The following is a 15666-nucleotide window of genomic DNA, read 5'->3' on the forward strand; positions in this document are numbered from 1 at the left end:
CGGTAGCGCCCCTGCCACAGGCTGAGTCCAATCTAAATCTCCCCTCCCTCAACTTCAAACCATTTCTCCCTGTCCTGCAGTTATCAACCCTTTCCAAGAGTTGATTCCCCTCCTGTTTGTAGGCTCCCTTCAGGTACTGAAGGCTGCAATGAGGTCACCCCTCAGCTTCTCTTCTCCAGGCTGAAAAAGCCCAGCTCCATCAGCCTGTCTTCGTAGGGGAGGTGCTGCAGCCCCCTGATCATGTATCAGTTCCATCGTAAGAGTTTGATTTCCCATTACGGTTTTGCAGGATGGTGGAATTACAAATACAAAATAGGTCAGATCCACCGGTGACGCGACAAGACGCTGAAGGCGATCGCGTAACGGCCTGCAGCTGCGCCCGCGGAGGGTCGGGCCGCTACCAGGAGCGAGGCGGTCTTCGAAGGAGCGGCCAGGCGCCGGCACGGCTGCCCAGGGAGCGGCGGGGCCTCCGCCCTGCGGGCGCCCCAGGAGCGCGGAGCCGCGGCCCTGAGGGACGCTGTCTGCGGGCGGGCCGGGCCGGACTCGGTGATCTCAGGGAGCTTTTCCAACCCGGCCGATTCTCCGGTGCTAAGTGACGGCCGGACCGCGGCGATCGACGCGCAGGAATCCGCGCTGCGCTTCGGTGGCCGGGCCGTAAGGACGTGCGCCTCTGCTCCTCCCCGCGGCCACTTCGGAACGCCTTCGCAGTCCGTCGGCCCGCCCAGCCGGAGCCCCGCCCCGAGCACGGGCGCCTCACGGCCGTGACGCCAGACCCGTTTCGCGCGTCGGTAGCGCCCCCGCCGCAGGCCGAGCCCAAGTCCCGCCCGTCCATCCGTACCTCGGCGCTCGCCCCGCCCTCCGCCGGGCTCTGCTGCTCCGGGCCGCTCGGGATCCACCGAGCGAGTGCGAACGGCGGAGACGGGGCCGCGCAGCCCCTGCTTGGAGCCAAGGCGAGGGGACAAGCCGGGGAGCGTGGGGCCGAGCCTTGGGGCTGGCGGCGGCCCCCAGCCGGGCGGGGCGGGAGCCCCTCAGCGCGAGGTGAAGCCCCGCCCCATCGTCCGCGCGGCGCCGGGCCCGCTCCGGCTCCTGAGCTGCGTCCGCCCAGAGCCGTTTTGTTCGATTCAGCCGCCGCTCCGCCCCTCGTCTTCTCCCATCCTTCCTGCGGAGCCGGGCTGCGGGTTCGTCCCTCGCGTAGGCTCCGCGGCCACAGGAGGCCCGCCCCGAGGAGAGGCCGCCCCGCCCCGCTCCGCGGCGCCGCGTTTCTGAACGTCGCCGGCGATGCCGCAGCGCTGAGCTCGCGGCGCCATGGCGTCCGGCTGCGCGCCGCCGTTCGGGGACGCGGCGGAGATGCGGGAGGGCTTCTTGTGCCCGCTGTGCCTGAAGGACTTGCAGGCGTTCCAGCAGCTACGGGCGCACTACGAGGAGGAGCACTTCGGCGAGGACAGAGACGTCAGAGGCCAGCTCCGAAGTAAGGGCCGCGGCGGTTTCCCGGCGTTCTCCCGTCCGCCGTGTCGAGTCCCGTACGGCGGAAGCCGCCGTGCCGCGGGCGCTCCGGGTTCCTGCCGGCGCTGGAACGCCGACGGAAGCCCGGGACGAGAGAGGCGCGGGGCCCCGCTGCTGTACGCAGGGCCGGGCGCGTCGCGTTCCTTCGCTCCTGGCGCGGCCGCTTCCTGGTCTGCAGGCCTCCTTGCCGCTCGGCCGCGGCGCTTGGTGCTGCGGGTTGCTGTTGGCTTTTGTTTGTTTTCTGGGCACGTTTTTTTACGTGAGAACTCCCGATTTGTACTGTAATACACGTGAGTTTCCAGGCGTTAGTTGGAGGCCTTAAAGAACGGGGGAACCTCTGCTTCCTGCCAGGTACCAGCCTGGGACTTTACTACTGTGCTGTTATTGCTGTACTTAACGTCACTTAACATCATTTATAGCATTACACCTGCCACCCGGCTTTCAGCAGATGTCTAAGGGAATTAACTCTAGAAGATACTGAATGTGTTTACCAAAAGAAGTGGTGTCCTTACCTTCTGCCAACATAAAAATGCTGGAGTTTGAAGTTTTCTTTTTAACCCAGGAAACTGCTCTCCTCTCACTAGCTGTTGTACAAGATAATGTGGTGATCTTTCAGTTCTTTTGAAATTGCTTGGGTGCACAGCACACTGATGTTCTTAGCTTGTGCTTCTGTGCAAAAGTACAAAGAAGGTATGGAACGTCCTTGAATCCAAGGAAAATCATTAGGAATTAAGAGCGCACATACAGTCTGCCAGTGCTCTGTGAAGTAGGGTCTCACAGTTTGATACAGTCCACTCTTTTATAGTGATGCCCCTGTATGGAATGCCTAAAATTACCTGTTTGTCGTTAGGACCGCAGCACTACTTTAACAGATAACAGAAAGCATTTCCTGCCATTGGTGACACTGAACAATACGTTGGTTCTGAACAGAGCGTATTGACTTGTTGTGAAGGCAAGAGATTTGTTCCAGATGGTAAGAAGTACACCATCCTAGTTTCACAAGATGAATACTGAGAGGCAAACTGCCTGCTCTTCTTTATGCGGGCTTGTCTATTTTCAGGTCTTGTCCAGAAGGCCAAGAGAGCAAAGAAGAAATTGCTGAAACGAGAAGGAGATGACAGAACTGATTCTGGATCTCAGGAACGATATGAGTCATTCAACTATGGTGGCATAGATCCATACATGTGGGAGCCCCAAGAGCTAGGTAGGTGAGCTTGAGAGTGATACATGGTGGAGGTAACTTTTAATTTTAATGGGGAAAAAGTGAGTATTGCTGAAGCTGTGTGGAATTGTTAGTATTACATGTGATTTACTGTAGTGTGGAGTCATGGCTTGCATATCGATCCTCTGCTGCCTGCATGCATTGTATAGGATGATGAGGAAAGTGTAGATTAGGGGTGGGGAGGGAAGATCTATAGAGCTAGGATGTAAACTATTCTCAAAAGCAGTCATTTCATTGGGTCTGAGCTATGGAGTTCTTTTTGGTACATATTTCGCTCTGTGCATCCAGCTTTACTGGTTCTGCAACCATCACCATCTGGCTTCTTACAAAACAGGTGATAATCCATTATTATTCCACTGCTATTTAATGTTGCCACAGCCGTGTTAAATCTATGGCTTTTTGGTTACTCTTAAAGCAGATGTTTTGCCAGACATATAAACTATTGCTTATCCCTTAGTTCAAACTCTACCAGCTATTTCTTTGGATTTGAGGTACAGGTAATCTATCATTAAGTCATTTCACTTTAAAAAATAAGCAGCCAAACTCTGGCTGCAGGGTCAGACATTGCAGAAGTTAGCAAATATGTTGAATGAGTCTGTACTTACAGATACTGTTACTGGAAGTTGCCTTTTACTATTATAGAAATGCTGTGGTTATTTTTAGGTGGGAGGAGGCAGCACTGTCTCTGGTGGGTCCTGAAAGTTCTGCTGTGGTGCTGACAGATGAGGAATTTCGTCCTTTGGGACTGCAGAATCCAAGCTTTGCAGATAACTGGCTTTTTTTTTTTTTTTAAATAACCAGAGTGGAGAAGATGAATCTTGCAGATTTTAACATGATTTGGTGGAGGGATGTAGGGGTTTCTGTAATGTCTCCACTGCAGAGATTGAATCAGGTTACTTAGAGGGGCTCTCCCCTTCCTATGAATTTGGCTACAGAGAGGTTTCTACGTATTTCATTACAACAAGGAAGTGACATTGTACAGTTAGTGTCAAAGAGCAACATCTGCTTTTGTTCTACTAGTCAGAAGAAGAATTTTTGACTGTAACTCTGATTTTTTTAATATCTGTCTTATGGAAAAGATCAAAACCTAAACCCAGGTTTATTGAGAATGAATTATATATTTAAATAGATGCTGTATTGTTCTTTTGTATACTTGTGATGAGGTTTCTGCAAATCTGTGATACGATCAAGGATTTGGTTCAGACCCCTAAAGGTGAGAAGGATGATAGCAATCTGGAGGAAGCTGCTGTTGCATGGGCCTCAGATAATCATTGGACTTGCATCTTGTGTTTGTTCCAGATGTAGTAAGGAAATAACAGGGGCAGTTCTTGACAACAAGACTGGCTGGTAACACCTTACTAAATGTAACTGAGGGATAAAGATGAAAAAAAATCTGTTGCAAATGTTTTCTTTAATGTAGTCTTCTTTGCTTTACTGTAGTAGAAATAAAACACTGCTCATTGCTAGCTGGAGGCCAGCCTGCGTGCTTTATTCAGTACCATGAGAACTTGGAATTCTAATGTGTCAAAATTTCATTTGAACCTGAAAAAATAAATGGTGGGAAAAAAAAGGAAGAGTTGCATTTTGAAAGGTGTTTAAATTCGTGTAGAACACCGAGTGACTCTGAGTTCTCTCTCCCTAAGGTGCTATGAGAAGCCATCTTTCCAATTTCAAGAAATACCGAGCAGCCAGGATTGATCACTATGTGGTTGAAGTCAATAAGTTGTTAATCAGGTTAGAAAAGGTAATCTTGTTACTACTTAATATTCCAACCATTTAAATGTTTCTTAAATAAAAAATTCTGTTTTAGTGCAAAGGGTGCCCGTTTATGTGGCAGTGCAATTGTTAAACAGTAGTAAACTGAGTCTTTTCACATCTTACTGTCCTCCCTTTATATCCTTGTGTAGTGTGTTTGGTTGTACTCTGTACTGTGGGTATGATTTCTGTTACTGTGCAGTATTTTCAAGCACAAGATGCTACTTCACGTGCTTTCTTCATCTTTTACTTTACAGGATTACTCCTTTTGCTTTTGTCAAGCTATTTGTTCTGTAAAATCCTCCACTTGCCAACTTGCATTTTCACTCAGACACGATAATGTTGGATGATATAAGAATTGTGTCAAAATATTCTGACTCTTGTAATTTTGGCAGTAATTGTTTATCACTTGTCTGAATCTTAATGCCAAATTCAGACATCTTCCTATTTTATCTTTTTAAAAGACACATTTTTTAACTTGATGGGTGTGCGGGGGGTGTTGTGGGTTCTTTGTCTTTGTGCTTCTGTAAGGAGGAAAAGTTTTGGTTTTTTTTGTGTGTTTTTTTTCTTTTAACGTGTTGTTTATCTTCTAGCTTACATCCTTTGACAGAGCAAACACCGAGTCAGCTAAAATAAGAGGTTGGTAAGAGCTTACCTCAGACTATATGCCTCTCTAGTTTCCCAGCTAAGGAATTAATTGAACTAACGTCTTATATTGTGTGTATTGCCTCCTCCTCCACCCGATTACAGCTATAGAGAAGTCTGTTGTGCCTTGGGTCAATGACCAGGACGTTCCATTCTGCCCAGACTGTGGCAATAAGTTCAGCATGCGAAACAGGCGTCACCACTGCCGGCTGTGTGGGTCTATAATGTGCAAGAGGTGCATGGAACTTATCAGTCTTCCCTTGGCAAGTGAGTGTGGAGGGTGGTGTTAATCTCTCCTTTCTTTATCTCACTCAGAGTGCTGAACGCATCCTGGTTTTTTTTTTTTTTTTTTTGCAAAAAAGAAACAAGCTTAATATATTCTGCCTATAGGTATGGAAAACTCCTCCTTGAAGGTGTCCTTCAATTCCATGCAGGCACTTGTGTGTAAAACAGAATAAGAATGCTTTCTCTATTCTTTGTGTTCCTTCTTTAGCGTCAGAAATTTTAGATTACCTTCAACAAAACACTGAAGTATACCAGCGCAAACTAATGCTGTAAGTAGTGTATTCCAAAATTCTGAGTATTGCAGCTATGACAGTATTAATTTTTGGAGTCATAACTGCCAAGATTGTTGAAATATCCATACCATTTTGAAGTGTTGAGTCTTGCCCATGGCTGTCCAAATGCTGACATGAAGGGAATTAATCCACAAGCCTTTAAGAAGCCCTTCCAACTTCACTTTCCTTATCTAGTGCATTGGAAAGGAGACTATTTTTCTGTGGAAATAAATGATGCTAATTGGGCTTTCCAGAGATTTCCAGCACAAAATAAGGATAGTATTAACATATCCACTTTTCCATGTGGTTTTTTTTTTCATAACTGCAAGATCCAGTGTGAGAATGCTACTAGGCATAAACAAAGTGAGTGGTTTCCAGTAGTATGTTCTCTCACTGCTTTTAAAGTGAAGCAGGATCTTGCAGTGAAGACCCAAATTTGGATTTGTAGTTTTGGTTGTTATGTGTTCCTTTTGTGTCTTTCAGCAGTCTGTTCAAGCTGGTTTTCTAGTATTTTGGGTAATGCTAGCTTTTGTTGAAGTGCAATATTAGTGTTGGTGAAATCTGTTGGCTTCTCATGTCACTGTAAAATTACCCATGCATAATTTTTAGGCAAACTCACCAGTGCCAGTAAAGAGGCCTTGAGTTCTCACACTAGCCCCAACGCCTCACCTAACAGTGTGCATGGCTCCCGCCGAGGCAGCATTAGCAGCATAAGCAGTGTGAGCTCTGTTCTGGATGAGAAGGATGATGACCAAATCCGTTGCTGTCAGCACTGCAAAGATACTCTGCTGAAAAGAGAACAACAGATTGATGAGAAAGAATACACTCCAGAGATTGTGAAACTCTATGAGGTAAATCAAACTCCTTGCTTGTTCTCGCATCCAAGTCCTTTATGGCTTAATATTCTAATAGCAAAGATAAATCTGAAAGTAGCATCCAGAGGCCATATATTATTTACATCCTGCGGTGGCTTAAAACCTTGTTCTAATTTTCCTTTTTGTTCTCATCTGGAACTAATGGTTTTGAGATGTCCCTTAAACATGAATAACGTCAACTGGGATTTGACAGAACCGTTCTTTTAAAATCAGTTATGTGCTTGTGCTGGTGTTAGTTAGCTCTGCTAAGCTCTGTTTGTTAGGGCTCTGCTAAAACTATACAACTTCGTGTTGTAAGAACCGTTTGTCCCCACTCAAGTGGCAAGCATTAAATGGAACAGCAGCGTGCGGCTGGAATTCTGTGTTCAAATATGCTTTAATAGCAGGTACTGATGGTCATTGGGAATCTTCCTGATAACCTGCAAGCCCCTCTCCCAGCCCTACGTTTAATATTAATGGAGATTTCTGTTGGTGTTTTTCTGTGAAGACAGTAAGACTGGAAGTTGTCCATCAGAACATCAGAGTTCATCTTGCAGGGGTTTGGAGACTCTGTCTCTGTTCTTGACAATGCCATCTGTGTTCCCAAGATAACTGGGCACCTTGTGATCCTGAGAAGTTCGATGGCTTTCACAGCTATTAGCTTTGACTGCGCGCAGGCACGTTGAAAGGTTTGCGTCAGCGGGTGCTTCTGTCAGCGTTCTGATACGAGTTCTGCTTTTGTGTGCATTGTTAAAGAAACTCCGACTCTGCATGGAGAAGGTTGACCAGAAGGCACCAGAATACGTAAGGATGGCAGAATCTCTGAAGTAAGCCCCACTTACTGATTTTGTTCGTGAATGTATGTGTATTTCTTCCCCTGTAAGTTTGCAAAGTAGGCAAGGAATAGGTGTGGTAAGGCTGTGGGCGTGGGTAGGTCATGAAAAAGTGTTAGGTTTTTCTGTTGTTTCAATCTAGACAAATAATTATCCAAAGCTTAAGTTAATTCACAAACTAGATTACTAAAGCAAGTCTTAAATCTGATGAGTGTCATCCCTGGGATAACTTAACTTATGACTTAGTATTAACTGAATTAATATTTTCTTGCCACAAATCTGTATCAAAAAAAGTGCTAGGATTATATTTTTATTTGTAGAATTAGAGAAATTTTGGAGTTTTACCAGTTATAACTAGCATTTGATTTCAGTGTGCTCAGAATTTTATTGCTATATTACTCAATGTAATTAAGTAATAGATAATGTAATTATATATAAGCCTATATATATAAGCTCATATATATAAGACCTGCTAAAAGACTTGTCATATGGGGTAAATGATGTAAGCCTGCAACGTGTGTTTAATACATGAAATGCCATGGAGTAGTGAAGACAGGAAGTAAAAACAGTACATTACTTGGCTATGGAAAAAAAAGTTACACCTGGGATTTGTGGTATTGCTGACATCGATACGTTTCAAGGAATCCCCAAAGGCATAGAAGGAAGCTCTGCAGCACACGAAGATGAGGAAATTGCCCCAAAGGAGATATAAACTAGGCTCCTGTGACTTTTTATTTGGATTTTTACTACTTTAAATGCATTTTTCGTAACATCTTGCAAACTTCAAAGAGTAAGTAGTGTGTACAAATGCACATATGGGTGGGTGCTATGCTGGCTCACTTTCATTCCTCCCCGCCTAACAACGTTTGATCTCCTCATGAAGAGCACTAGGATCCCATTTCAAAAGGACTGCGACAGCGTTTCTGTGCAGCCTTACCAAAAATGCAGGTGGTTTTATTTTCCCTACTTCCTGAATTTTTCTGTTGAAATAATAGAGAGGTTCCTTCCTTAATTCAGATTTCATTTAGTTGATCCAACTGCAGAAATAACTGTCTGTGTTTTGACTCTTTAGAGGCACACAATCACATACTGAGATGTGGTTGGTCCCCTGTCACTGGGCTGGCCTATAGGCGATCTTACAAGTTCTGTAGCTTTGAAGATGGAGTTACGGACTGAATTAGGAGTGCTGCCGCTGATCGTATGGAGTCCTGGAAGGTTGCTTTTGAGAGCATGATGGCGCTGTTGTATGTGTCAGGCACAAAAGGAAGGGCAAGCTTAAAAACTCTGAAGTGCTTCCATATAAAATACTAATTTGTTTTCTTCAATAAATATGAGAATTAGTGATAGTGTCTCCACGTGGACTCAGTTGCTAGAATCTTAAATATTATGCCTACGTGGGTTTGCAGACTTCTGCTTTATGACAAACATAAGTAGAACACTTATTTTAATGTTGTAGTTGCTTATTGATCAGCGAGGCTTTTTCTACGCCTGGAAAAAAAAAAAAAGCAGAATAGGTGCATTTGTTGTGTATATTTATCTTAAGTATTATTGATAGAGTGAGATTCTTATACTAAAAATAATTTTTCCTGTACTTGTAAATATTCATGTTTACAGGTTGATATTTTCCACTCTGTCAGCAAGAAAGGGTTTCTAAATACATTCAGCTTGAAATAAAAGCATTTTAATGGATGATTTATCCTCACATTTGTTGACATCTTGGGATAGCTTTTAGTGTTGTATGTATCGTTCACTGGAGGTACGACTTACAGTGAAGTTGTGTTTATTTTGTAGTGCTGGGGAGACAACCTACAGTCTTGAACATGCCAATGACTTGAGGGTGGAGATTCAAAAAGTGTACGAACTTATAGATGCCCTGAGGTAAAGGAAGTTCACGCGCTCTCTCTTGCTCTATACACACACTGAATTGTGTTTCTCCCTTCTTCCAATACAGCTTGTATAACTCTCCTTCTTATCCACAACTACCGGGGCTTTTGCTTCTTCATACAATCAACTTGCCTGCGCCATTGTAAAGAGCATGTTGAAAAGTAGATGCTGTTCCTGTGCACCATCAATTTCTGTTTCCTTTTCTAAGCATGCACCGAGGAAGCAAATAGAGGCATAGTTAAAATAAATGAATAAATTAATGATTACTGCTGGTAATATTTAGAATGGCTTTCCTAATAGAACATCTGAAAATGTTCATTTGGTATTGTCTCCCTCTCTTTCTGTTGTATTTTCCTTGGCCCTTGTGGTTGAATGGATGAGCTTATGTTTGCTTTGATTCAGTAAGAAGATTCTGAGTCTAGGCTTGCATGAAGAGCCCCAGCCTCATCCTAAAACACTACAGCTTCAGAGAATGATAAGATACTCGGCTACTCTTTTTGTTCAGGTAAATAGAGCATATGTTATGAGCTAAATTTTTTGTAGTGTTCTGTTCTTTGCTGCCCATCTGTGTGACTTAAGACTTCTTTTGACAGAAGGCTTACTTCTATAGAGATTTACTTCTGTAGCTTTCCTCCAGTCACTCTGAATATGGATAGCATAGTCAGAGCAGCATTGGTTCAGGGGCCTAAGAAAATCTGTAAGTCTTGGCTTTGTCTCTGGCAGAGCCCCAGCCTAGCTAGTAGTATAGTTACAGCAGCCACGATGTGTTCCAGCTTGGAAAGGTGACTGCAGTGGAGGAGTACCTCATACTTGTCTGTGGAACATTTGTTGGCGTTTCCTTCAAGTACTTTAAAACTAGCCTGAATGCCTGCAAGCATTCACTGTAAATATTTCAATATTTGGCAGGAAAAACTGTTTGGCCTAATGTCCCTGCCAACCAAAGATCAGTATGACGAGCTGAAGAAGAGAAGACTGCATATGGTAAGGCAGGTTAAGATCTGTATTTGTACAAGGGCCTCCTTCAAGGACTTAAACAGACACATAATTATTTACAATTCATAGCTTGTCTTGATGTGTAAGTAGCTACCTGTGTATGAGCAGCTGTCCTTAAGACTGGAGTTGTTCTTTTTTCATTTTCTGTGCAGATCATTCCATGCTTGTTTTCAGGGATTTGTGTAACAGTCACTGTAGTTCTTCCCAGAACAGAGAGACGTGTACTGAAAGCTGGACGCTTCTAGAAAGCAGCAGTGGCTTGTTTGAGGGTGCTGTTGTTCTGCCTGTACTGCAGCAAAAAGCTTTAAACTGAGTCATTTGTACAAGTGGAATTTGAAGACTTCTCCAGGTGGTTTAAAAAAATTTAAAGACGTGGATGCAGCTTCAAGAAGAGATTCTCGTGAGGAAGGACATCGCTAACTGAGAAATAAACCAGCCTGGTGTTGCAGTAGAAATTAAGAAATACGGGTAATTGCATTCCAAAGGCTAATCATATAATTGGTATTTACACTGCCCAATTACAGAAGCATCTGCTATGGGTGGATGCGGTATGGTCAGTGTCCAAATCTGCCTGAGGCATCTCTTTGAACAGTTGGATTGTGGTGTCTTTCGCTCTGTATTCAGCACTGTCACTGCTCCTTCTGGACTTCAAGTTTGTACAGGCAGACGTGAATAGATTTCATTAAGAAATAATAGGTAACATTACAAAAATGAACATTTTTTGCAGAGTAACTAAAGATTGAATTGATGTTTGTGACAGCAGTATCTAAGGTACACAGCCTAATTTTCGTAAATATGAAAGTTAAAAATGGAATTTTTCAAGCTCATGTTCTCTCTGTATACGTTTGTTTTAGGCAGCTCTTGAAACGCACAGAAAACAAGACGAGAAGCAGAAAGACTTGACTTACAGATCTGCAAGTGCAGTTAATGGTGATGCAACTCTCCTTAAAAATGTAACAGTCAAGAAATCTGAAGGCTGGCTACCTACATCTAGCGCATCTCGACAGAGTGAGGTAGCAGACCCACTTCTTCAGCAGATTGACAACATCACATCCTTTATTAAGCAAGCAAAAGCAGCTAATCGACTGGATGAAGTCAGGATGTTGCAAGAAAACCTGAGGCAACTTCAGGATGAGTATGATCAACAGCAAACTCTAAAAGCTATTGAGCTTTCTAAAAAACAGGCAGAAGAGGAAGAGAAACAGAGGGAAGAACTTCAGTTCCTTTGTGAAAAAGAGTGGGAAAGAGAACACCACAAATTCACGTCTCAGCATTCAAGGACAGGCTCCCTGGATTTCAGAGAAGGCAAGCAACATCAGTATGAAGCTGCGAAAGAGAATCAGAACTTGTTTGCGCATGGATTGGGTTTGGATGTTAATCAAGTGAAAGGGAATCAAAGTTTTGAAACTACTGCTGTTCAGCATCTGCCAGCTAAAGAGTACTTAATCTTTCCAGTCAGACACCAGAATATTCCACAGTGTGACAAAGACCAAAATCAGGCAGCTGGTCTAAACCCCTTTGAAGATGAAGCAGATACTCCTCTGTCAGAGGAAGATCCCACTAACCCATTTGCCAAAGATGTATCTCAGCCGATTTCTTTCTTTAACACAGCTCTGCAAAGTGATAAAAAAGAATATAATCCATTTGAAAATGAGGAGGAAGGTGAGCAAACTAGTTCACCTAGAGCATCTGCCAGTACTTTAAATCCCTTCGAAGAGGATGAAAATCCATTTCAAAAGTCTGGGAACAATTGGAATTCTGGAAATCCATTTGAAGAAGGATCTTCTACCAATCCCTTTGAAGTGGAGGATGTCAGTGAGATCTTAAGAGAGGAGGCTATAGAGGAGGAACTGCTTCTCCAACAGATAGATAATATAAAAGCCTACATATTTGATGCCAAGCATAGTGGACGAATGGATGAGGTGGAGCTACTGACAGAGAACTTGAAAGAACTGAAGTACACGTTAGCAAAACAAAAGGAGAAATCCAAGTGTTGAAGCAGTAATCGCCTTGTAATAGTTATCTCAAGTTCACTGTTAAGAGATGGGAAGATGAAGCAGTTATAAACAGCGCTACAGATTGCAAGGAATTGGGAGAATGTTGTATTTTATTTAATACACGTTCATTTATGTATTCCCAATGTTACTCAGCCTAGAAGAAAGAAGAGGAATGCTGCTGGTCTTGAACTAAGACACACATACTAAGAAAACATACTAAGAAAAACTTACAATAACTTGTTACAACCATCTTAATACTAATTTGTCTTACAGTGTGCTTATTTTGGTCAAAAGGGTTGAGCAGTAATAGGGAACTGTCACTTTGAGATGGTTTCAGGGTTGGCTGAGCTGGCTTTTCAAGTGGAGCTTTGACTGGAGAGACAAAAGTGTTTGTAAGATTTCTGCATCTTCTGAGAATGGCACAGTGTAAGTTACAGGCCAGTCTAATTGTCCTAAGAGAGTTGCAAGAAAGTGCTGTTGAAAGGCTGCTGTTATTTGAGATGCAGGATACAGGTCAATTTTGTGCAATAATACATAAAATGGATTTAAAAACTATTAGAGACTTCACCGATCTTAATATGAGTAACTTTTAAAATGTGTTTATAAGAACTCCTAGGTAGAACTGAGGTGCCACCTCGTCGTTACTTTTAGTTTCCCAGTTGCTCTAGGCACAAACTGCAGTGTAACAGAGGGCCACACTGGCTTCAGAGCTGCGTGTGTGGGAATGAATATGTAGATGAGTATACTGTCAGAACATCAGGCTAGCATCATTTCAAGCTGTAGTATTAAGGGTGACCTTGAAATTCCTAATTATATTCAGGAACGTGCACATTCCTTTATATTCTCTGGGTTACAGAATGATCATATTTGTCTTATCTGAGACTTGAATCCTCTGTAACGTTTAAAGAACAGAAATCCTGTTTGTAATGGAGAGCTAAACTGCCACTGAACTGGAATTCTGTGAAAGCTGGGCTGTGATTGTGCCAAATATAAGTTCCTATTTTATACTTGATTCTCATCAGAAGTTACAAGAATCAGGTATGTGTGTCTTCAGTAAGCAGGTCCAGATGGGAATCTTAGTGTGGACCTCTGCCCACGGCAGTGACTACGTGAAGGCCAGCTCCTGTGGTGCAGGAGGGCTTCTGAAGATTGGTATTGTAAAATTTAGGATTGTTCAATGTTAGCACGTATTTTGCTAAAGACAGTCTGAGCTGCATTCCCCCTCCCCCCTCCTTTGAGATGCAGATGCCCATCTTCAGACATCAGCGTTTGAAAAGGTGGTTGGGAGGAGTAATTAAAAAAGGTGCATTTAATTAAAGCTGAAGTAGAGGATATCGGGCTGATCATACTCTCACACTAATAGTACTGGACTTACTGAGAAGGACAAAGTTTTGTGGAGTGGGACATCTCTTAACTATGTCTCCAGTAACATATGAATAACATAGCTGTATCTGGGACACTAATTAGTATTTCAGAAACACAAATAATTGTGCTATTCAAACAGTAGGAACTCTAGATTTGTTTTCTTTTAAATATGTTGGAGGTATGTACTTCTGTTTAAGACAAAACCAACAAACGTACCCTCAGTAACACTGATAACTGATCAGAATAACTCAGTGCAGCAACTTCAGGACAGTTGTTCTCACTGCAGCCTAAATCTGAAGTTGAAAGGCGTGCAGAATGGGTCGTCTGAAGAACTTCAGTTTTTTATGCCAGTACGTTTTGTTATTGCTGAGTGAAGTGCTGCTGTGTGCAGAATGGGCCAACTGTCTGTGCAGCAGAATTCTGAAAGGTTGTAAACTAGAATTCTGTGCTCTGGCATTAGATTTACAAAGGCAGCAAAAATTATCGATAGCTAAAGTTTATCCCAAGAATTGTTCATTTAAAAATAAATAGTACAAGTTATTGAAGACAGACTAGTTTGCTATTCAAGGAGTGCTCCCTGCATTATAACCCAAAACTCCTTTTGATATCGAGATGAAAAGAATATTTCAGTGGCTTCAGCACTCACATTTAAGAAGAGTGTTTTCCTTGTTGTAACTGTCCTGCACTATTTGTACGTTCAGCCTAATTACACTAATAAAGTATCATTCTGTACATGTAACAACGTGTTTTTGTGAGTAGCATACCTCATGGCCATTGACAGCGTGAACTGTGGTAGATCAGCCCACTGATACTGAAGTTCTCTCCCCTGTGAAGACCTTATGCTGTGAGGCTCCCAGGGCACAACAAAATGAAGACAACTATAAAACTAGTAACTAGCACTGACATTTTAAAATTGCATGCGGTACTTTGCATGGAAACTGTGTAAAAAAAGGGATGAAGTAACATCTATGTTGTGCTGTACTCGCCCCGATAATTCAAGCATCCCTTAAAAACTGGTGTGAAATGTTGCATTCAACCATTAGCTCAGAAATGTTGATAACTATTTCTAGACTAATTTGCACATATAAGACTGACTTAATGGTGTATGCAAGTAAATACTAAAAGCAATGTAGTACTATTTGGGTATTTATATGCTGTTAATAGTGTAATCACACATGGCAGAAACTACTGTGATCTAAAACTGTGTGGACAGGGGCCAGTAGCATCAGAAGATGTACAACAGTACTCGACTCCAGCACAACAGTCTTGCTGGCTAGAATTAGCTGGAAGCTCTTAAGATCCAGTTCTCCTTTGTATGGGTTGGGGTTTTCTGTATTTAAAAAGCTATTTTTTTTTTTTTTTTTTTTTTTTTTTTTTTTTTAAGAATAATGAAGATTGTTTTAAGGCATATGTTTGAAATATCAACTTGCCTGTTCACCTTTGTTGATATTCTTTTCAGTGCTTCTCAAAGCTGTAACTTCTCTTGATAAATGAGACTAAGTGACAACCAAATCAGTTAAGCAAGAAAATTCAGCATTTAAGTTGCAGGCAGGGGTATGTTATCATTGGTCTTCCTTCAGATAGTACAAGCTGGAAAACAGCAGGAGCAATTAAAACAGGCCCAGGGCATGCTGTGCTGCTTTAAGAGAGATTCTTTGCCTAGTCTCTTATCCCAAATACGAACTTAGGCATTACAGCTGGTGAAGCACTGCCAGCAGGCTGAGGGACTTCATCCTGCAACTCCACTCAGCACTGGGAAGTACTACTACCCTACCCCACAGCTGAAGTCCTGTGTCCAGTTCTGGGCTTAGTACAAGAGAGCTATGGTCATACTGGTGAGAGTCCAAGGGCCATCTAGATAATTAAGAGATGGGAATCTCTTAGAAAGGCTGAGAGGTGAAACTGCTCAGCCTAACAAAAAGAAGGCTGGGGCAGGAAGAATTTTATCAGTGTTTATCAATACCTTGAGTACAAGGATGATAGTGCCAGTGGTGCCCAATGCCAGGGCAAGAAGAAATGGGCACAAACTGGAACACAGGAGGATCCCTCTGGACATCG

The 15666-nt window shown here is 43.0% G+C and overlaps 1 protein-coding gene across 2 annotated transcripts; it reads left to right on the forward strand.

The window, feature by feature from the left end:
* Positions 1–1295: 1295 nt before the first annotated feature.
* On the forward strand, positions 1296–14347 carry RBSN (rabenosyn, RAB effector). 2 transcript variants are annotated; one of them, XM_042880973.1, is made up of 11 exons: positions 1296–1468; positions 2564–2707; positions 4369–4469; positions 5074–5119; positions 5231–5392; positions 6292–6533; positions 7293–7363; positions 9161–9247; positions 9656–9758; positions 10160–10234; positions 11101–14347. In XM_042880973.1, exons 1-11 carry the CDS (start codon positions 1306–1308, stop codon positions 12241–12243), a joined length of 2337 nt encoding a protein of 778 aa, XP_042736907.1. In that variant the 5' UTR covers positions 1296–1305; the 3' UTR covers positions 12244–14347. The 2 variants fall into 2 exon arrangements, with proteins under 2 accessions (XP_042736907.1, XP_042736908.1); XM_042880974.1 differs by lacking the exon at positions 10160–10234.
* Positions 14348–15666: the final 1319 nt, after the last annotated feature.

The sequence above is a fragment of the Lagopus leucura genome, unplaced genomic scaffold, assembly GCF_019238085.1.
Source record: "Lagopus leucura isolate 7727_CA_CO unplaced genomic scaffold, USGS_WTPT01 Super-Scaffold_100028, whole genome shotgun sequence".
NCBI lineage: Eukaryota > Metazoa > Chordata > Aves > Galliformes > Phasianidae > Lagopus > Lagopus leucura.

Coding starts and splice junctions, on each gene's coding strand:
- RBSN (XM_042880973.1), top strand. CDS start 1,306: ATGGCGTCCGGCTGCGCGCCGCCGTTCGGGGACGCGGCGGAGATGCGG. Junction 6,534..7,292: donor AGATTGTGAAACTCTATGAG/GTAAATCAAACT, acceptor GCATTGTTAAAG/AAACTCCGACTCTGCATGGA. Junction 7,364..9,160: donor AGGATGGCAGAATCTCTGAA/GTAAGCCCCACT, acceptor TTTATTTTGTAG/TGCTGGGGAGACAACCTACA.